General features: G+C 42.9%; 1 protein-coding gene across 2 annotated transcripts in view; it reads left to right on the top strand.

Annotated features, from left to right (window-relative positions):
• Window positions 1–22,939, top strand: part of LOC308085584 (E3 SUMO-protein ligase PIAS1-like) — a 56,745-nt gene that overhangs the window by 17,970 nt on the left and 15,836 nt on the right. For both annotated transcript variants that reach the window (XM_080428794.1, XM_080428793.1), the window contains exon 2: window positions 12,075–12,567. In XM_080428794.1, coding sequence (XP_080284920.1) covers window positions 12,078–12,567 — 490 coding nt within the window. In that variant the 5' untranslated portion in view covers window positions 12,075–12,077. The remainder of the gene's footprint in view (window positions 1–12,074; window positions 12,568–22,939) is intronic.

Here is a 22,939-nt window from a genome sequence, read left to right as displayed (position 1 = left end):
AAGAGTTTCAGTCATTTAGGTCTCTTGAAAAGTCACCAGCGTATTCACACTGGAGAAAAACCTTTCCACTGCAAACAGTGCGATAAGAGTTTCAATGAGTTAGGTAGTCTGAACAAACACCAGCGTATCCACACTGGAGAAAAACCTTTCCACTGCAAACAGTGTTACAAGAACTTCAGTCAGTTAGGTAGTCTGAACAAACACCAGCGTATCCACACTGGAGAAAAACCTTTCCACTGCAAACAGTGTGGCAAGAGTTTCACTGAGTTAGGTCACCTGAAAAGTCACCAGCGTGTCCACACCGGAGAAAAACCTTTCCTCTGTAAACAATGTGGCAAGAGTTTCAGTCAGTTAGTTAACCTGAAAAGTCACCAGCGTGTCCACACGGGAGAAAAACCTTTCTATTGTAAACAGTGCGATAAGAGTTTCAGTCATTTAGGTAGCCTTAAGAGACACCAGCGTATTCACACTGGAGAAAAAACTTTCTATTGTAAACAGTGTGGCAAGAGTTTCAATGAGTTAGGTAGTCTGAACAAACACCAGCGTACTCACACTGGAGAAAAACATGTCCACTGTCAATAGTGTGACATAAGTAGGGTTGCCACCTTTCAGAAAACGAAATAAGGGACACATGCACAGCGGTTCCGGTGCGGATTGGGTCCGTTTTTTTCACGGTTCTGGGCGGATTGGGTTAGTTTTGTTTCCAGTTTTTGGTTTCTTTATTTTGGTTTTAGGGTTAGGATTAGGAATTATGTTATGTTATGTTATTTAATTCATATTTTTGCCTGATTTTACCAATTTATTATCACAAAAAACAATTTCTGCCTAATAAAATATTCAAACAAAATGGGTTTATACTAATGTATTTTGTGGATTATATTAGACAACAACTAGACGGTTAATTCCGCGGATTTGGGTACTTTATATTGTTTTTTTTGTTACTTTATTTCGGGTTTAGGGTTAGAGTTAGGGTTAGATTAGGGTTATGTTATTTAATTCATTTTTTTTTGCGGTTAATTTCATGGATTTTGGTACTTTATTTTCGTTTTTTTGTTACTTTAATTCGGGTTTAGGGTTAGGGTTATGTTGTTTAATTCTTATTTTTTCGATTGGGTGCCCCTGATTACTCAATAAAAATACCTTGCGTTTAGTCATACTGTATGACTAAACGCTTTCTTGACTATATATATAGTAACTGTTCCAAAATGCATAGATTTCTATGTATTTTAGGGGTTTGGGGGGCTATACTTAAAGTTTAAAGTGCTTTATTTGCATTGAACATTGTAATAAATTGGCTGAACTATAGCCTCAACTTGAGCATAATACTGTATGCATATAAAGTGCTGTAAAAACAAAGCCTGGGAACACTTTTACTGAAAGAGGACAGTAATACAATGAAACACTTGTGTGACCCAAATTAAAAGATTAATAAAAAACAAAGTGCAAAGAAATCCTCCTTCCCTCAACCCTCTTAGCCAAAAAGTCATGGGTCCATCAGAAAGTGTTCGCACAGAACGTATCTTAGCAACGTGAAATCGCTAATTCTCATTGGTCGTGAGCTGCTGAGCGCACTCCCAGACAATGGGATCATATCTGGGAGTGCGCTCACCGCTCAGCAGCTCACGACCAATGAGAATTAGCGATTTCACGTCATACTAAAGTTGCCAAGTCTTCTTATTTCCCACAAAACTTTGGACAAATGTTGGCTTGTTTTTGTAGGTCGGCTGGCTCATTTCTCTCACTATACTTGGCAACACTGACTGACTTGCGGACAGCTGAGATCTGCACATTCCCAGTCACACAGCGGAGACGGAGAGAGAGACAGGACAGCACATCATTGCCCTGTCTTTCATATTTTATTATTGTTTTATCATTATTTATTTATTTATTATTTATCATTTTTCATTATAATTATTATATAAATTATGATTTTTTTCATAATGATTCCCCGACCTTAAAATACGGGGACAAAGTGCGTCCCTTATCAGTTCAATACGGAACGCGTCATTTAGTTTCCAATTACGGGACGATTCCGTATTTTACGGGACGGGTGGCAACCCTAGACATAAGCTTCAGTCGGTTCGACACTCTAAAGACACACCAGCAGCGTATCCACACTAAAGAAAAAACCTCTTCCTAGTAGGGGTGTAAAGTACCAAACCGGCCCGTACCGAACAGACCGGCCCGTACCGAAACCGAAACGACCCGTACCGAATGAACCAATTTTCTTTTTTTAAATGCGGAACTAAAATATAGTTTCCACACCAACAATAACATATAAAGCTGCTGCACCATACCCATTCACAACAACACCACTCCATGTTCAGCGGAGTGTTGGGGAAGAGGAGTGCTTGTTTTTATGACCTCAACGTCCTTAATACTAAACAGTGAAATTGCTTCTACAGTGCTTTTGTTTTTAACCCACTTTGAACGGACGTTAGATTTTCAAATCTATGTAGGGTTAAAGCTCGACTATCTGTGTGTGTACAAACAGGGAAGGTGTGTTGTTAAAGGTTCTGTGACATTCATTTTCACTTTTTTAATTTTTAATGTTTTTTTGGGGGTTTTATGACCTCGATTACACCCAAAAAATCTGAACTTTGAACATTCAGTGGATTTTCTGTGGTCTGGGGTTTTCTGAATAATTAGGCTGAAAAGTAATCTGAGCTTGGCCCTTCGACAGTGAGGTCACAGCCGATTAATCCCGCCCACTCTCCTCCTCGCCCCTCCCCTATCCTTTCCTTTGGGGGGGCGGAGCAGAAGCGATGATTGACCGGCAAAATCCCTCACCAGCGACACCCGCAGGCAAAGATTATTTTTTTCATTGCAGTTGAAAAGGCTTTAGAAATGTGAGAGAAAAACACCTGCCATGGATCAATGGAGTGGAATTTTTTGTTAAAACTTTCTATACACGTTTGAAGGACCATGACAAAGACTTTTAATGTGTGGTAAAACTGAACGTCATGAAACCTTTAAACACACTCCCTACCCCCCTAGCCTCGCGTGGCCAGACTATATCACTGCGTGGATATGAGTCTGGTGCTTCAGTGAGGACGTTTTTTTTTCCAAGGGGCGGGATTAAAAGAATGGCTCTGGACTCTGATTGGTTAGACCTACAACCAACTACCAATTACAGTCTCCCATATTTGAATACTGGGCCCTGATTGGTCACCCCAGACTTCGGGAGCAGGAAATGGATTCACAATGGAGCAGTGCCAGACCCAAATCGCAGAGGGCGATTTTTTTTTTGCACTGGCAGATTTGTCTGGTCCCAGGCTACCCTATCCCCACCTGAGAGACATGAAACAGGTGGCTATCTTTGCATACATTTTTAGCTTGTAGATCGGCTACTTTTGCTACTTTTGTGTGACATAGAATTTCGAAGTACGGCATTAACTCATTCAGTGCCACATGACGTCTAAGACGTCCATTTTTTATCATAAGCCCTGAGCGCCACGTGACGTCTAAGACGTCCCTTTTTTTCCCCCAAAAAATTAATAAAAATAAAAATAAATAAATATATATATATATATATATATATATATTTATTTACTTTTTTGAAGAAAAAAAATCAGAACCCAAGATATCACAATTTGAAGATTTGCTGCTCCATTCACTTCTTGTTTAACTTCTTACTGAAAAACGCTGTATCTCGGCTCCGAGCACTTTTTTTTTTTTAAATGAATGTTTGGCTCTGGCACTGGGAAAACACAGCCAGAAATAAGTCTGGCACTGAATGAGTTAAGTGTTGATTTGTGTGTGAAGCTGTATCCTCATCAGTTTTTTACGTCTGGAGACTCCCGTCCATAGGACAGGCTTCAGACACACCTCCTGCAGGAGACTTTCCCGGTTATTTGCTTTTGACTAAGGTTTTTATTTCTTCTTTTGCCGATGGGTTCCCAAATTGGACTAAGCTAAACTGCAGGACAGTGGTGCCAGCAGGTGTATGTATGTTTACATTCACTGTGGGTGAGGTAGTGTTTGTTTGTGTCTGTGTGTTTGCGAGAGACTGCCAGATCTGGTTTGCATGTGTGCTGCTTGCTTTTGAATGTTGGGATGTTTTAGTAGCAACTTGCAATATGCTTTCAATCTGAATCTATCTCTCTATAACTCTCCACTGATACGTTACACTGTTATAGCATATTCAAATGGCAAGCCATCACCAAGTAGCATCTCCATTTAAAATAAGAAGTAGGCCTAATAAATACAAATAGCCTATTTTCTTTTCATCTGCCATAACAGCAAAACACGTTGTTTTGTTGTGCCTAGTTGTCTTGGCATCTTGGCACGGTCGTGGCTACAGTAGACTACCTGCAAGTCTATTCTTACTATATTAGTCCAACACAGATGAATGCACGTTAAAAAAAATGCCCTGCAACATGCTAGTCTATTTATTTATTTATTGCTCTGCTGTTAGTTGTGATGTTTGGAAAAGAACATATTATATAACCGTGCATACTGTTCCACTACCACAGTAGGAACGATTACCTCCCACTGCACTCACTGAGATTACACCTCTTCAACTTAGTTTTAACACTTGTATTTGTACATTTTTAGATTCATTATGGCCTTTTAGTATTGTAGGTTGAAATGACTCTATTACTGCTACATTTTCATGTGGATATTTGTAGTTATTTTTGTGCATTTTCTCAGGAGTTGCTTACTTAATGTTGTTGCTCATCCTACAATTACATTAAAGGAATTTAATTAAATTGAAAGGTAGTTCAGTGTAGCTGTAATTGTGATTGGTCTCATTAAGGGGTTTCCATCAACCAGTTTCTATGCACATTTGGATTTTGCGCATAAAGCCCTGAAAAACAAATGAAAATGATATTTTGCAAAACAAAATCACGTTTTGGAAGGCGCAGTGGTGCCTGCCCAGTGCCCACCACCACCGCAGAGGTTGTGGGTTCGAATGGACCCGACCGTGTGGTGCATCCGGCTTTGTCGATCACACACAATTGGCCAGTGTGAGAGAGAGAGGAGACGAGAGAGACGAGAGGAGAGAGAGAGAGAGAGGAGAGAGAGAGAGAGAGAGAGAGAGTAGAGGAGAGAGAGAGTGAGAGGAGAGAAGAGGAGAGAGAGGAGAGAGAGAGAGAGAGAGAGAGAGAGAGAGAGAGATGAGAGGAGAGAGAGAGAGAGAGAGAGAGAGAGAGAGAGAGATGTACGCACTCTGGCAGATCTTTCACTTCACTCAGAAAATGTGTCCATCTAAGCTGCCACCTCCTTCCCCTGCTGCTTTCATGAGCGTGTTTGCGTGTACACACACACACACACACACTCATCTCCCCCTGTGTTTTCACTGGAGCTGTGGAGAATTCTTTCATTTGTTTTGGAGGCTTGGATGCTCTCTCTCTCTTTCTCTCTCTCTCGCTCCACCCATCCCCCTTCACTCCATCACTCAGTCCCTTTCCCTCCCTCCCTCCTACACTCTGGGGACAGTGAATTAATGCTCCCAACCCAGGCAAGCCAGGCCTTCCTTCCACGCAGCGCTCCTTCTCTGCCACACTGTAGTAGACATTCTAGTGTTTCGCTCGTCGTTTTTGTGCGTGCACACACACACACACACACACACACACACACACACACACACACACACACAACACACACACACACACACACACACACACACACACACACACACAGGCACACACACGAAGACAGCAGACATGCTGTAGTGAGTGTGAATATGGCCAGAGCTCGTCTCCTGTTTGTGGTTCGGTGGTCTTCGTTTTGGTTTGTTATGATTTGAATTCCTTGTGCTGTGCACCTGCAGCCGTTATCACACTGTCTCATGCAGGCCCAGGATTAGACAGAAAGCACACAAGCTCTGCACAATGTGAAAGTAGAATGAAGATCAGGCATGTACTGTATGCAAGGACAGAGCACAGTATGCTATGGCAAACCTTTAGTGTTCTCTCTCTCTCTCTCTCTCTCTCTCTCTCTCTCTCTCTCTCTCTCTCTCTCTCTCTCTCTCAAGCTTTTGCTAGCTATTCTTCTCTTTACATTGCACCTCCCTCTCTCGTTAACCCTCAACCTCCTTTGTTGGCACTTCCCGTTGCACCTACCTGTCAAAGTTATTACGCAAAAGAGAAGAGAATAGAATCGAACAAATTCCCTTTTCCCATTCTTTGTCATGCACCATTTCAGCGCTGTTGGCCAGCTGAGGAGTTGCTTGTGTTTGTAATTGCATTGTCAGCACCTCATAAATCCTGAGTGGAAAGGATAATGATTGTTTAACTAGATTGTAAAAAGAAAAGAAAAGATGTCTCTTGCAGAAATATTTCTGAACTTAAAACACGTAAACCTTTGTTCCACAAAATGTGGATGTGTTCTGTACAAGTATACATTTATCTTCTCTCAATTATGTTCATGTCAAGGACATAATACAACAAAAAAATATATATATTTTTTTTAAACACACTACCCAGTATCCACATGGCTGTAATAGAGTTAATAAGAGTTCTTGTCGGGTAACATTAGACAACCCATAACTTGGGTCAGAGGGTCGTACTCGTAACTAGGGCTACAACTATCGATTATTTATTTCTTAGAAATTATTCTATCCATTACTTTTTCGATTTATCGTATAATCAAGAAGCACATTTTTCATTATTTTATACATTATATATCATTATGTATTTAAAAGTTATGCATCAAGGAATCAATATGGATTTATTTTATTATTATTTATAATCGACTAAATCGATTTGTCTTAAACCCTATTTTATACTACAGAAAAGCTCACAATAGATCGCAGATTTTTGCTAATGTATTTAGAACATTTACAAAATAAATTTAAAAAAGCATTTAAAATTTGATTACTTTTTATAATCAATAAAACGATAAGTTCTTGTAACTGTTTCACCCCTTATAAAAGACCAAATACTCAACTGGTGACCCTGTGATGGTATCCAAGCAGGAATTAAACCGATATGCCCATGGGCAGTAGAGGGCAAAGGAGAATCAGCTGGGGGTCATCCTGGGATCTGAACCAACTCAGTCTCTCTATGGTGCATGGTGCATATGCCCAAAGATGGATGCCGTGATGGCGGACTTAGATATGTCAGTTAGCTCCATATATACCAAGCATTCAGTGATGTTGTCAGACCTAGTTCGTGTGACTATGGCGATCTATCCAACGAACCTGTATGATCTACACCCCTAAAGTCTTAACTGCCTGCCCGCCCTCCCATTATCCAATTTTAATACAGGAGGATATACATACATATACTGTATATGTTAATTGCAAAGATCTATAGCCTCCACACCTCCTGTCTTGCAGGGGAGAACAATGGACTGGGAGCAAGGGTAGGCATTGGCAATGGGAAACATAAAAGTTAATGCATTGCTCTCTGTCCATCTCACTTTTTTTTGGGTCAAGCTCCACTGTTTTCTCTTCAGCCTGTTTGTTTTATCTATGTTTTAGTTTTTTCTCTCAGGCTAGAGGAATGTTAAACATTCTCCAGTCATCCACAGTATGGTGGAAGGGTGTGTGCGTGCGCGCGCGAGTGTGTGCGTGTGTGTGTGTGTGTGTGTGTGTGTACGTGCATATGCACACGCACACCCACATGTTCTTTATGGTTTTTTTTTGTGGGGGTCTGCCTGTGTGTTTAATGTGAAGCAGAACTTGTACTTGTGTATTTGTATTTGTCTCTGTGTGTATTTGCTTTGTGGAAGTTGGAGGGAGGGGAGTATGGGTTCACATGCGAGGTAGTGGGCAGGCTCTGTCACACTCCGTTTTGCACTGGCCACCCCCCATGCATATTTCATAGAACCGGTCATTTATTTCGCCAGCAGGAACAGCTTTATTCCTATATGTTTTGTAGTGTATTCGTATTGTACAATGGAAACAAGCTCCTGGGTATTTTTGTGTTATCCTTTTAGCATAACCTTTGACTGTGCTACCGTTAATAATAATGTTAATAGAGTATTCAATCAATCAATGGCCACAGATGGACATAAAGTACATTTGTGCCTGGCTACGTAGTACCTCTCTGTCTGTAGGACTATGAGCGCCTCTATTTGAGCTACTAAAACCATCAGGTAATCTCTACTGGCACAGATAAGCCTCTATAGAGAAAAGACTAATACACTAGATGGCCTCTCTGCTTGTTTGTTTTTTGAGTAACTTGATAACGCTTCAAGGCCTGTTTGAGTGGTGTTTTTTAAAGCCCCATTTTGCAATGTGCAGCAGCACCTATAAACAAAGGGAATCATACCATTGTGTGTCAAAACAAGCCAGCTCTCCCGCTCCCTTTCGTACGCACAGTTAAATAGCCAAAGTGAGACAACAGATTTGCGTGTTGATAAAGTGTATAATAATTAGAATTATTAATGACATTTTTGGTCATTTAATGTTCCACGCCCATTTTGGATAAATCAAAATGATGTAAATTGTCTTCCAGATGGAGAGGTACTGAGAGAGGCTGGGTACTGGCACCAGATTCAAGTGTCAAGCCAAATGGAACAGAAATGCATGAAATATTGTTTTGCCCAAATTCTGGGCCCATTGTCTATGTGGCTTTTTCATGTTAGTCGAGCCAGACAGGCATTTCTTTCTTTGGTGTGTGTATGGGTGTTACAATTGCCACTGTTGCATTTCCATTGTCTGTGCACTGTTGTTTAGTCGAAAGCTCCAATTTGGGATTTGTTCAATTAATGAATTATTGGATTAATGTATGGTAACACAAGTACATTAATTTCCACATGCTGTGATTTGAGATTTCTCAGTGTTGTGTTTTTTGTTGTTGTCAAGATGTGTAGGTGTGCTACAGTAGCAGGCAGCATACACAGCTGTGTACGTTAGTAGTGTCCAAAATTGATAAAAAATGGGCAAAATGGAATCGGATCAAATCTGTGACCTTAATTAAGACCTGAGGCTGCTTCTAAACATTTTCTAAATCCTAACAGTTTTTCGGAAAAAAATATAAAAGAATAATTTTCACGATTTTTCTAAAATAGCAGATCTACAAGCTCATAGCGCGGCACTCGGTATATTGTGATATGGCATACATGTTAAAGGACCACTTCATCCATTTTCAACCTATCTTCATATAATTGGTCCTCACTAATGCTCATTATAATATGGTACCATTTCTGTCCACTCACTCTGTGTCTCAGAGGGGGGCTGTCGACAGTTCAGAAACCCACCCACCAGTGACGTCATCGATGGAGAATCCAAGCTAATATAAACTGCAGGCTTTCTATTCCTGAAAGGAATATAATAGAAGCCATTGTTCTCGCATAAATTTGAAATCTTTTCTGAACTGTCCACAGCCCTCCTCTGAGTGAGTAGACAGAAATGGTGCCATCATATTATGGGGTGAGGAGGACCAATTATATGAAGATAGGTTGAAAATGGGTGAAGTGGTCCTTTAAGCCCCTACCAATCCTGCAACTTTTTAAACACGTCCTTGTTGCAAAGTCTGTGGTGGACAACATAAGTGACACTATAGGGCTAGCCTAAAATCACTGGCATCCCTAGTCTGAACATCTCTGTGTCTGTACGTCTGACAGATTTTTGGTTCTTTGTGTGTGTGCGTGTGTGTGTGGGGGGGTGTGTGTGTGTGTTGTCTGTCTGTCTGTCTGTCTGTCTGTCTGTCTGTCTGTCTGTCTGTCTGTCTGTCTGTGTGCATGCAGTGCACACAGGTTTGTGTATGAAACCAGCATAAACAGGGTGCTCTGTGTTTGGTCTGTAAACAGTAGTTGACCTGGCTGCTTCCACAGATACTGTTGTCATTGTGCATACTGGAGCTCTGTTGGTCAGCAGTATGCCCAGGGTTATTATAGTTAACTAAAAGTAAAGGGAAAAACTGAAACTAAATTAAAACAAAAGTTTTTATAAAACTTTAATGAAAAAAAAAGAACAATGCAAAACGAACAAAAATGTATAGAATTGCATGTAGCTGTAGAATCAGTGACGTTGAACTGTTTTCAATGTAGTGAGTCCAAGGACCCACGCCACGGGTGGTCATTCAATGTGTCCCAGGGAAATTGAACGGGTTTGTTAGTTTGTTTCATTCTTTGATCTCAAAGGGTTATCATTATAGTTATATTCAGGTATGTTGAACCGATCTGAAAATCAAACAAATAAAAGTGAAAATGTGTCAATTTTAAAACACCATCATGGTGAAAACACCATCATCATCATCTAGCATGTAAAATTCTAATACAAATAGAACATAAAGTATACTAGTAATGGTATATAGAACATATCTACTACAGTATCTACTGTATGTTGTATATGTAGGTCTGAGTAAAATATGTAACAGAAGAAGTTGAAGCCGGGGAAGATACAGCTGTTGTAGACATACTCATGGTAGGCTGAATACCCCCCAAACCCAACCCTGCATTCCTTTCCGACCTCCCTGAATTCCTCACTCAACTCTGCGCCATCTCACCATCTGTTCTATTATTGGGAGATTTCAACATTCAGCCACCTGCAAAACTGTCACTGAATTCCTGGACATTCTGAACTCCTTCAACATCACTCAACACATAGATTTCCCAACCCACAAAAAAGCCCACACCCTGGACTTGATTTTGGTGACCCTACCCTTTCATTCCTCCCCCACGTGAACCACATCACCAAAACAGCCTTCTTCCACCTTATAGGAACATTGCCCGTCTCCGGCCCTCCCTGACTTCCCTGGCTGCCGAAACACTCATCTACGCCTTTATTATTCGTTAGACTACTACATAGCATCCTCCATGGCATCACCTCCAAAGTCTGTGTCGTGTCTGTTCTGTTGACCATGACCATGCTTTTAAAAGCTTTTTTTATTCTTTGGTTAGTTTAGGGTCAAATAGTACAAGACAAGGGAGGCAAGAAAAAATGCAGAAAGAACATTGCTCTATTATTGGGGATGTAAGATGTCATTCTGGGGGTGATATACTGGGCGGATTCCAAATAAATAATAAAGGTCATTATCCGCGCGCACGCACGCACGCACGCACGCACGCACGCACGCACGCACGCACGCACCACGCACGCACGCACGCACGCACCCACGCACGCACGCACGCACCCACGCACGCACGCACGCACGCACGCACGCACGCACGCACGCACGCACGCACGCACGCACGCACGCACGCACGCACGCACGCACGCACGCACGCACGCACGCACGCACGCACGCACGCACGCACGCACGCACGCACGCACGCACGCACGCACGCACGCACGCACGCACGCACGCACGCACGCACGCACGCACGCACGCACGCACGCACGCACACACACACACACACACACACACACACACACACACACACACACACACACACACACACACACACACACACACACACACACACACACACACACACACACACACACACACACACACACACACACACACATCATGCTAGTGATGGATAACAGGATCACCCTAATGGAATTCTATATTGGCCAGCCCTCTATTTGTGCTTTGTCATCAAGGGTCTAATAGATGTGTGTGTGTGTGTGTGTGTGTGTGTGTGTGTGTGTGTGTGTGTGTGTGTGTGTGTGTGTGTGTGTGTGTGTGTGTGTGTGTGTGTGTGTGTGTGTGTGTGTGTGTGTGTGTGTGTGTGTGTGTGTGCGTGCGTGCGTGCGTGCGTGCGTGCGTGCGTGCGTGTTTTTACCTGGTATTCTAATTTATTTGAAGCACTTCATTGTTCTCTTTGCACTCTACTTATGGGACTTTTTACTCTGTTGTTTGTTGACTACTGTTCATACCATACTACTCTGATTTCGCACTTGTAAGTCCCTCCGAATAAGAGCGTCTGCTAAATGCCTAAATTGTAAATATCACATTCTGCTTGTTGCTCCTGTGTGGCTTCTCAAAGGCCACGGTAGATTGATAGTATAGACCCTCGACACCAGTTGTCAAAGAATGGGAAACTATTGGGCTAGTCACTCGACTAACTCTCTCCCAGCATGTCTGGGGATTTGAACCTGTGGCATTTAATGACATTGCTCCTGCTACTGTGATCCTGCTGTCCAAAGTTACTGCTTTCCCTGTTGAGGTTGACAACTAAAGATCTCTCTCTCCTTTTTTTGAATTCTTCCTCCTATCCTCTCAACTCAGCAAATGGTGATGAGCCTGCGGGTGTCGGAGCTGCAGGTGTTGCTGGGATACGCCGGACGCAACAAGCACGGACGCAAGCATGAGCTACTCACCAAGGCACTGCACCTACTGAAGGGCGGCTGCAGCCCTGCCGTGCACATGAAGATCAAAGAGCTGTACCGACGACGCTTCCCCGCCAAGATGGTCTCTCCCTCAGAACTGGCGCTGGCCGGGCCCCATCATCCGGCCTCGGGAGGGGTGGCCGGGGGTGGGGCTGCGCTGACCGCCGGCCTGACCCAGCTGGCGTACGAGGGTCACGCGGGGCACGGCGGGGCGCCGTCGCCGGCCGCATTGCTGCCCCTGTCGCTGCTCGGACCCGGGAAACACGAGTTGAGCGGTTTGACGCATCACATGCCTGCCTCGGCCGCGCTGCACCCCGTCCACCCAGACGTCAAGCTCCAGAGGCTGCCCTTCTATGACTTGCTGGACGAGCTCATCAAGCCCACCAGTCTAGGTGAGCAATGATGTGGCTATGGATGCTGTGTGAGGAAGGGTTATGTGTGATTAGAAACACATTAACACATTAACCGCCAAGAACGTAGTCCTACGGTCCGTTAAATCCAACTGTTAAGCGCCGAGACCGTAGCCCTACGGGCTGCGGTCTTTTCGCGCATGCGCGGTCCGGGTGCACTTTCGGAATTTTTTTGATCCACTTCCGTTTCCGGTTTGATGACCGGAAATAGAATTATTTGGGATCCGGTTTTGACGATCACGCCCGCTCCCATTCTACAGACGAAACTGAAACTCAATTCTCTTCCTGTAGTTTTTTCTCCTCGCATTTCACTGTTTAACGTAATCCGCTCTAACTACAACATGGATACCCCGTTTGACACGCGATCTTCACTGGGAGATACAGGGAGATCTCGCGGATGTAAACAGACCGTGTAGAGCTCAATCTTAAGGATTTTAACAAGATCTATGGCGACATGAAAAAAACAAAAAAACAACAAAAACATCTTGGCACTGGTGAGTACATTATGAGATTAACCTCTGGCGGTCGATGTGTTAATCACAAAGCCAGCCTTTATTTGCACTGGGTGAGGGGAGTGAGAAAAGGACAGAGAGGCTATAACCCCCCTCTGTCACTTATTTTAAAGTGGGAAATCAGGGCTGGAAATAAAAGTTTAGTCAAGTTCGATTAAATGAAACTGGACCAAAATAAAACCTGTGTTCACTAACTTTATTACAAGTTTCAAATAGTATTGATCAAATCAAAGCAGGTCTTATGTTGAGTGCTCCGGGTCTGCTTAGTTTTTTAGAGGAAATCCGATTTCTATTGAAGCTCTTTTTGACACTGGTGGGAAATAGCTATCTTGAAAACAGCTTCTTTAGACCTCCATTAATAGTAGTGCGAGTCGTTTTATTTCATGCAGGCTACGGTAAAGTACTACACACAATCTGCACACGGTCTAATGCATTGTCGGCAACTAAAATAAGCCTTCTACCATCATATGCAGTTGTATAAACATTTTTATTGATTTAAAACTCTGTTGCACTTGACTTTGTTAATGTTTTCTAAATCTGCACTGAAATGCTTGCAAATGTACTATTATGGCAGAAAGTCTTATAGACTTTCGTATACGTAAAACGAATAGTTGAATATTCATATTAAAATAGTAGAGACAGGTTCATCCAGGCACAAATTAATCACAACACAGATTGGAAAACAGAAAAGTCAAGGCTATGGGTATGTTTCAAACTAATTATTGCTGTATTCATGCCTGGATGGATGATAACCTTTTATTTATCACATATCCAGCCTTTATTTGCCCTGGGAATTATACAATGGTTGAGAAGGTGATGTCTTATTGGTTTGATAACTGATAAACACAGGGGATGATCGGACAATAGTGGACCAATTAGTTCAAGCAAATCTGTCACCATGCGATGGAGTGTCACCATGAGCAAGCTCGCTGCGGATGCAACTCAGCAAGTCAAATGTGGTCACCTCTGCTGCTGCATTGATGAAATGCATGTTTTTCTTTGTCTTTGTGACTAAACAAGGATTGAAGCTGGATCAATAATTCAATATACAGTATGCTATCAAAAGAAACCTCTGGTAAAACATTGTGTATGTACATCTCCAGAACGTCTCATCTCAGGTTACTGTAAGAGGCAGGCCATTTGTTTTGGTATGTGGGCTATGAATAATAATAATAAACATCATATCTGGAATTCATATAGGTAAGTACTTTCTAAGTACTCAAAGACGCTTTACATGTGTGGGGGCCAGGGGAGAGAAGAGAAAAAAATAAGAGAACAACTTTATTAGGAAGTTGAAATCAAAGTCAACTCGGAAAGGCGATTCTAAACAGGTGGGTTTTCAGTGTGGGTTTTAAAGCAAGGGAGGGAGGGGGAATCTCTGCTATGTTTGGGGAGTGCATTCAAGAGGGAGGGGGCAGCCACAGAGAAAGCCCTGTCGTCCCAGGTTCGGAGCCTGGTCTTGGGGACCTCCAGGAGGCCGGCATCACTGGACCTGAGGGAACGGGATGGAACATGCGGCTTGAGGAGGTCAGAGAGGTAGGGGGAGCCAGATTGTGGAGTGCCTTATAGGTGCTGAGCAGCATTTTAAAGTGGGTTCTTTGTTTAACAGGCAGGTCGTGGAGGACTGCTGTGATATGGTCTCTAGAGCAGGTACTGGTGAGCAGGCGGGTAGCTGAGTTTTGAACATATTGGAGTTTATTGGAGGTGATGCCATGGAGGATGCTGTTGCAGTAGTCTAACCGGGATGTAATGAAGGCGTGGATGAGTGTTTCGGCAGCAGAGGATGTCAGGGAGGGCCGGAGTTGGACAATGTTCTTAAGGTGGAAGTGGAAGAAGGCTGTTTTGGTGGGTGGCTGTGGTGATGGTCGTGGTGGAGAGGTAAAGTTGCGTGTCACCGGCATAGCAGTGAAATTGAAGGCCGTGGTGGCGGAGGATCTGTGAAGTCTGAGTGTTTTTTTAAGGCTGGACGGCCGAAGGCCGGAGATTGTGTTTTCGCACCTGTCAGTCTGTCCGTTTGTTTGTCCATCCATCTGTGAACAGCTATTCTCAGGCACCGCTGGACCGACCGACATGAATCTTTGCACACATACTCCCAATAAGCCAAAGAACCTCTGCCCCAATTTGGACTCCTGGTCGTGCTATAACAGGTCAATTCGCGTTTTGGCCTATAGCTCATTACATCTCCGCCCTTAAATCGATCAGATATGTAGTTAGACTGTATTAGGTGTATTCGCCGGATTGCCCGTTTGCAGGTTGTACATTAAAAATCCTACGGCTGCATTGGAACGTCATTGCAAATATATGGAAATATGTGCATTTTTCCCCCTCCATTAGCATTTTAATGGAGTTAGTCGAGACCATCTCGTGATTAATTTGCCTCCAGACGCATGTACAAACACGGTGCCTGCAGCTCTGTCGTCACACCATCACCCAGAGCCCCCAACCCCCCACCCCACCCCCCCTCCAGTCGCACTCCTTCTGCACATCCTCCCAGTCGCTGCCTCCTGTCTGTCCTCTCTGGCTCGCTCGCTCTCTCCTGTCGTCCTCAATAGGCATTTGCATGCAAAGTGATGCAGGCGTGCAGGCATACACACCTGTGCCTTGCAAAACACACTCTCTCCGTCATTTGAATGTAAATCGCACACTTGCCCGTCATTTTATTTTGCATACACGCACAAACAAACACGTCTGCGCATGCTCACCAAAACCCAGACACAAACCAGATACACAAACGTGTACTTTTGAATAAATAATGCATGTTGATCACATTATTATTCTCAGATAAACAGAGCGAGTGGGTTAGACAGGAGAGAATGGAAGAGAGGCTTAAGGACGGCAATGCTGCTCATTTTAGTAGGCTGGGAATTTGAATTGGACTGCAAATGAGTAATGCTCAGGCGTAGCTTTGAGATTACCCTCTTTATACCAATAATAATGAGAAGGGGGGTGTAATGAAGTGGCTTGATTAATTGTAATTCACCCTCACAGGCAGACTGCAAGGAAATCTCTCTCTCTCTCTCTGTCTGTCTGTGCGTGTCTGTGTGCCTGTCTTAATGTCCTGTCTTTTCATTGTCTTCTGGTCTCTTGTTTTAACCGCATGAACCCGGCTATTCTGGGCATGTCATAAAAGTGATCATTCGGCGAAAGTAGGTGAACATTTGGTGAAAATAGCAGATCTACAAGCTCAGATCTACAAGCCCATGACGCGTCGCATTGCAACGCGTTGTGGGCATTTAGATCTTTTTTTTCTTTTTGAGATTTGGTGTAGAAGAAAAAAAGGAGGGGAACAAGTAATAAGTCTAGACCCCAGCCAAATAAGTATACACGGTAGGGTTAAGAAGAGAGGCTTCGTCAGCGACCTCCTGTCTGATCACATTCTTGCATCTATTTTCACTCATCTCTTCTCTTCTCTCGTCTGCCTTGCTGTGCACACTGTGTGGATTTCCTCTCCCACCTTCTGATTACTGTATACATTTCAATGCACCCATTGCATGTTTCACTCACTCATTTGTACACATGCTCGCTCAACCCCACTCCCTCAGACTCAGGCGCGCACGCACGCACGCGCACGCACACACACACACACACACACACACACACACACACACACACACACACACACACACACACACACACACACACACACACACACACACACACACACACACACTATCATACTCTATGCCATCGTCCTCTCTCTTCTCTATCTCTCTCTTGCCCCCTCTCCCCCACTGCTCTCTCTCTCTCCCTCCCTCCCTCTCTTACTCCCTCACCCCTCTCCCTGCACCTCTCGCTCACCTCTCTCTCTCCTCTTTTTCTCCTCTCTTTCACCCCATCTCATGATCTCTCTTAGGGGGTATGCCGATATATCGCGATACGTTTTCGTGACGATATGTATCGTTTTTGAAAAAAATAATAATAGTAATATTTTTTTTTTATATAATAATTTAACAATAATGCAAACACAGAAGTATTTGTTTGCATTTGCTTTCCCCCCCCCCCATATATTTTCATAAGCTTTTTTTCCCCCCATATATTTTCATAATAAAAAAGTGCAATATATATCGTATCGATATTGTATCGATGTCGTGAGCCCAATATCGTATCGTATCATGAAATTAGTGTATCGGCACACCCCTAATCTCTCTCTATTTCATCCCCTCCCCACTACTCTGTCTCCCCTCTCTCTCTCCTCTCTTTCTCCTCTTTCACCCCATCTCCACCTCTCTCTTTCTCTCTCTCCCTCTCCCTCTCCCTCTCCCTCTCTCTCTCTCTCTCTCTCTCTCTCTCTCTCTCCTCTCTTTCACCCCATCTCCACCTCTCTCTCTCTCTCTCCCTCTCCCTCTCCCTCTCCCTCTCTCTCTCTCCCTCTCTCTCTCTCTCTCTCTCTCTCTCTCTCTCTCCTCTCTTTCACCCCATCTCCACCTCTCTCTCTCTCTCTCCCTCTCTCTCCCCCCCCCCATGCCCTGGGTTGTGTTTTTTCAGTCTTGTCAGAGGAAGGTGAGTTAACCTGTGGCTACCCCCCCCCACTCCCACCCCAACAACCTCTGATTAAACAGATGCTGTTTCAGAGGCACTGTCTCTATTACCATGGCGACACAGTAATACTTGTCACATGCCAGTCGCGACGCCATAATTGTCCCGCCTTCCAGAACGATGTGTCTGTATTCATTATGGATTTCAATGTGATATAAATGAGTTACTCACCATGTCTTCAGAAGAGAGCATGGGCCCGCCTCATATTTTGATTAGCCTTTTCGTGCATAATGAGTTGAGTGTTTTTTCCATAAGATTTATGAAGAGCTTTTCAGACAAGATGATGATGGTCTGATCATTTGTCTCAGGCTTTTGCGGCTTACGTCAAAACATGAGTTTTCATTTTAAGGTGAGCTCTCATCCCTAACGCACCTGTGAATGATGGCTACATTATAGAAAGCGGGCTGGTACCAGACATGTCATGGTGCTCAGGCTGCTTTTATTTTTATTTGTATTTTTTATTTGATATCCAAAATGTTTTAACCCATTAAGACCTGAGGCCGCTTCTAAACATTTTTAAAATCCTAACAGTTTTTCGGGAAAAATATAAAAAATAACATTTTCACGATTTTTCAAAAATAGCAGATCTACGAGCTCATAGCGCGGCACTCGGTTGTATATCTGCAATTTTTTATTCATTTTTTTTAATTCATGTTTTTGGTGTGCCACTGGTGCATTTGAATTGCTACCTTTTACATTTTTAGAAAAAGCTTTCACAATACTTTTGCTATTGTCTTTCAGCCTGTTTTTCTGTCCCTACAGTACACGGCTTTTAGACAATCCTGTAACATGGTGCAGAAGAACAGACTACTCACTCACTACCCTCATCAGGCTTCATTGTTCTCATCAGGCTTCATTGTTCTCATCAGGCTTCATTGTTCTCATCAGGCTTCATTGTTTAATGAGTTGTAACAATGACTGCATCAAAGTGATCCCTCCCTGTTTTCATTTCCAATCTCATTGCCCCATTCGCTTCAAGTTTCCAAGAATGGCAGGTCTCCAACCTCTAGAACAGTGGTTCTCAACCTGTGGGTCGGGACCCCAGGTGGGTGATGATTTTGGGGGGGTCCCAGATGACAGTGAAGTGACAATTTAAATAAAAGAATAAAACAAATAAGTGAAAACTTAGCATTGCTGCATCAAATTAATCAACAAACTATACAATAATAAAAACTGGTCAAACATTGGCAAATTGGTCAAACATTGTTGTGAAAATAGCCGATCTACGAGCTTGTAGATCGACTATTTTCACAATATTTATCTGTGGAACCGAGTCAAACTAAATGTCAGGGTGGGGGGTCTTCAGTTTTAAATATGATTATTTTGGGGGGTCCCCATTTAAAATATCAGTTCAGATATGATTATTTTGGGGGGTCCCAGTTCAAATATGATTATTTTGGGGGGTCCCCAGTTCAAATATAATTTATTTGGGGGGTCGCGGCCTGAAAAGCTTGAGAACCACAATCCGCAAACAGTCTTAAAAGCTCCCTGTAAGACTTAATTAAATGTTTGGACATGTCCAAGGTCTTTGTAACATAGACAGGACACATTTGGGGGTACGTGTAGAACAAAGTGGGCAGGGCTCACATCAGCATAATGAATGACAGACACCTGAGACATTGCCATTGCTCTCGGCATTACAACGTGACAATTATCAATGATTTCACAGAATCAATTAAACAATCAGTCAAAGATACAGTATGTCAGACCAACAATCAGTGTCAAGATGACCCATGCACCTGATGCTCCCAACAGAACAAATGGTGTCTATTGTTAGACATATAGATCCGTTTATAAGACAGAGACATCAAATACCACGCCCCCATTCAGAACCCATGTCCAAAATACACATAAAACTACAGACTAAAATATATACTAAACAGTAAAAAAAGAGAACCTACCCCAAGCAGTAAATACAGTATATACATAATGCAGATTAAGTAAATGCATTCCCCTCAGATCCCTTCAGATTAAACATAAAACATCACAATACTCATGGCTGAAAGAACAACTGCAGTTCACCCCCACCTCGCCCAGTCTATGTGTCCAAGTGTCCGTGAGGCAAAAATACCCCAAAGGAGTGGGGACTAAATTATTAATTAATGACATACCACCGCTAAGCCACTCTCTCAGTACAATGTGTCACCTTGAGAATTGACAATGAGCAACGCTTGTGTGGCTGGTTAATCAGTATTTATTAAAATGGTAGCCACTCCAAGCCATTATATTCCCCACAATTCACACCAATGAAAATGAAAACCATGTGTTGGATTTGTTGGGGAAGTGCTGTGAGAATTTGATCTCACATTGACTGTTATCATATGGTCAGAAAACTTGTTTTTACAGGATCACATTTTGCGAGTAAGTCCAAATTTGCAATACACAATACATTTATACTATTGTGTACCCACACTTATGCATATTTGCTTGCCAAGACTTATAATCCCAGAAACCTTTCAAGCTTTTTGTAATGTAAATTGTCAGTTCTGTATCTTGGGAGCATCTTAAATGCTGTCACATTATCAGACAATTAGGCACATACAGGACCACAATGTCAAATACTGCATTCTTCTCACTAGACACTAGATAATCAAGTTCCTGACTGGTCGCAGCTCGGCGTAAGCGTGTTGACTGTCCAGTTTTATAATGTTGCAAACCACAGTTTTAGGATTCTGTTGCAAGTGGTTGCTAATTGGGTTGCGTTGTTCCTTTTTTTTTGTTATCAATTGTTTTTATTCAGGGTTGCGTTGTTCCTAATAGCAATCAACTACCCTTCACTTGCCACCAAAACACAACCTGACATTTGGCAACCAAACCCATACATACCTAACCCATGCATGATCCCAAACAAGGCTTTATCTTCATCTCACTAAAGAACAAAGCATCAAATGTCACTCCACTATCAACACGCTACATAAAATCTCTCCCATCATATACAGTATGACCCTCATGTTATAAAGGCACTATGCTGCTACAGTACATGCGTTGTTGGAGATAACAGAGACTAGTGTGAGACTGGGAAATAACAATGCCAACTTTAGCAAGCACATAGGAATGTTTTAATGAGCCCCATTTAAGTAAAACAGAGTAGTACAGCATCTTTATGCACATAATAAAGGTTATATGTGGCTTAAGTGGAGGAAACATGGCATTGTGTTTGCCTATAGGTGAGTGGGTTGTGTGGGGGGGCATACTGTTGATAACTTTTTGTTGTGTATTCTATATAACAGTAGATTTCTACTGTTAGTGTTTGTCATTCTATCTGTGAGTTATGTGTGTCTGTGTTTTATGGATGGAGAGAGAGAGTGACTGCCTGCGGTGTACCAAACGTAGCGATAGTAGCAAGCCACTAACAAGCTAATACACTCCAGCTGCGTCTTGCTCCACTAAATACTGGAGCTGAGCTCATTCTCTCTAGCTTAGCTCATATATTTCCTTCTGGAATTATAACCGATTCCAGACACATCAATATCCACATTCTACATTATATGGATTGATGCCTGTGTCATGCACTCGCTGTGGTGTTGATATTGTGACTTTACATTGTTAGCATTCATCATTCAAATCGATCAGTATTGCTAGCCACAAGATAAGGTTGCACCTAACTTAGTCCGCTGGTTTCTCTAAGGAATACTAACAATTCTGACAAATAGTTTTTAGGGTTGCTGAAGGACAAAGTGTGGGAATATCTTAACCTCTATGGGATACATAAATTACTTTGGGACAGTTGAATCTGCTCAAGTTTTGAAATGTAATAAAATTGTTGCCACATATTAATTATCACCACACCCCCCAGTATGTACTAAATAGTTACCGGTAAGCCAGTCTTTAAGCACATGCACGTTCAATACTGAACCTACATCTGCTTAAGGAGTGGCTGAACTCAAAATAATGCAGAGTCACAAAATGTGCATGGTTGGTTACTTTTATGTCATTTTCAGCCTCAATATGGTAGCGATGTCATTTGTAAATGTTAATTGTGAGATTGAGTGAGAAGAGAGTGAGTGAAACAGCAGGGCTCTGTCAGCATCCCTCATGTGAATTTTAATGGCAGAAACAAATCAGATTGGAGACTGAGTTAGACCTGATTTACACCTCGCCGTACGACGGTGTCACTCACAGAGAATAATGCTATGGGACATGTTGTGAGCTGGTAGATCTCCTATTTTCAGAGAGCGACACCGCCGTACACCGGAGTATAAATTAAGCATTATGGAATGGATGGGAAGCAGGATAGGGGGGCAGAGCAGGCAGGCAGGCACAGAGAGGGAGAGAGAGGCTCTATCTATTTTTAGACCATGTGGCCTGTGAGGAGGAAGACTGAAGCATGCTCCAGGTTTACACAATTCTCTTCTGCAACACACACACACACACACACACACACACACCAAAATTGTAGACTTGGCTCATAGTAGGTAAGATACACTTACAGTTTCATATGATAGAAGGTAAGGTAGGTCTTACAGTTTCATATAGAACAAGTTAATGACTGATCAAAGGAAGAGTGTGGTTGCTGTGATAATTAGCAAGGGGAGATGTACGGTATGCTTTCACCCTCAATTTCTGGACGGAAGTATTTTTTCTGGTGAGACAGGCATGCGCAACGTAAAGCTCCTCAAAAACAGTTCGGAAACGTATAATACCAATTGGTATTGTGTTGTTATCGTTGATTAGTCCCCTTTACAACGAGGTATAACTTGTAAGGATCGTGCAATCGTGGAATGCGCAACACAGCTAAACGTGTTGGTAGCTACTACCCCCCCCCCCCCCCATTTGCCAAAATCCCCCAATATGCTTGTTATAATCGCTCTCGTTTTGAGTGACCTGCCAGCACACACCTGCTGTGACTGGCAGGTGTGTGCCAGTCACAGGTGTGTGACTGGCACCTGAGCATGGGTCCTGCAACTTTGTTGCGTTTGTGTATGCTCCAACACTGCCCCCATGGAAATGGCCACGTGTGTCCCTTCAGGATAAGGCCTGTGCAATAGGGCAAGTGGAAGCTGGTGTTCCATTACGCAGAGTGGCAGCATTATTTGGTGTCAGCCCTGGTACCATTTCCAAACTTAGGAGCAAGTTCTGTGAGACTGGTGAAGTCAAAGACAGACCGCGAAGTGGCCGTCCCAGGAAGACAATGTCCCAAGAAGACCGGTTCCTCACCCTTGCTTCACTGAGGAACCATAGGCTTTCTTCTAGAGATTTACAAGCAATATTTGCACAACAGTATCAGAGACAGGTCTCTGTCAAAGCAGCAGGGATTTTGGCAAATGTTTTGGCTGACGCTACGCTACCCACACGTTTAGCTGTGC

This window comes from Gymnoscopelus braueri, assembly GCF_963280865.1.
Source record: "Gymnoscopelus braueri genome assembly, chromosome: 1".
NCBI lineage: Eukaryota > Metazoa > Chordata > Actinopteri > Myctophiformes > Myctophidae > Gymnoscopelus > Gymnoscopelus braueri.
This window is presented reverse-complemented; position numbering and strand designations above follow the sequence as displayed.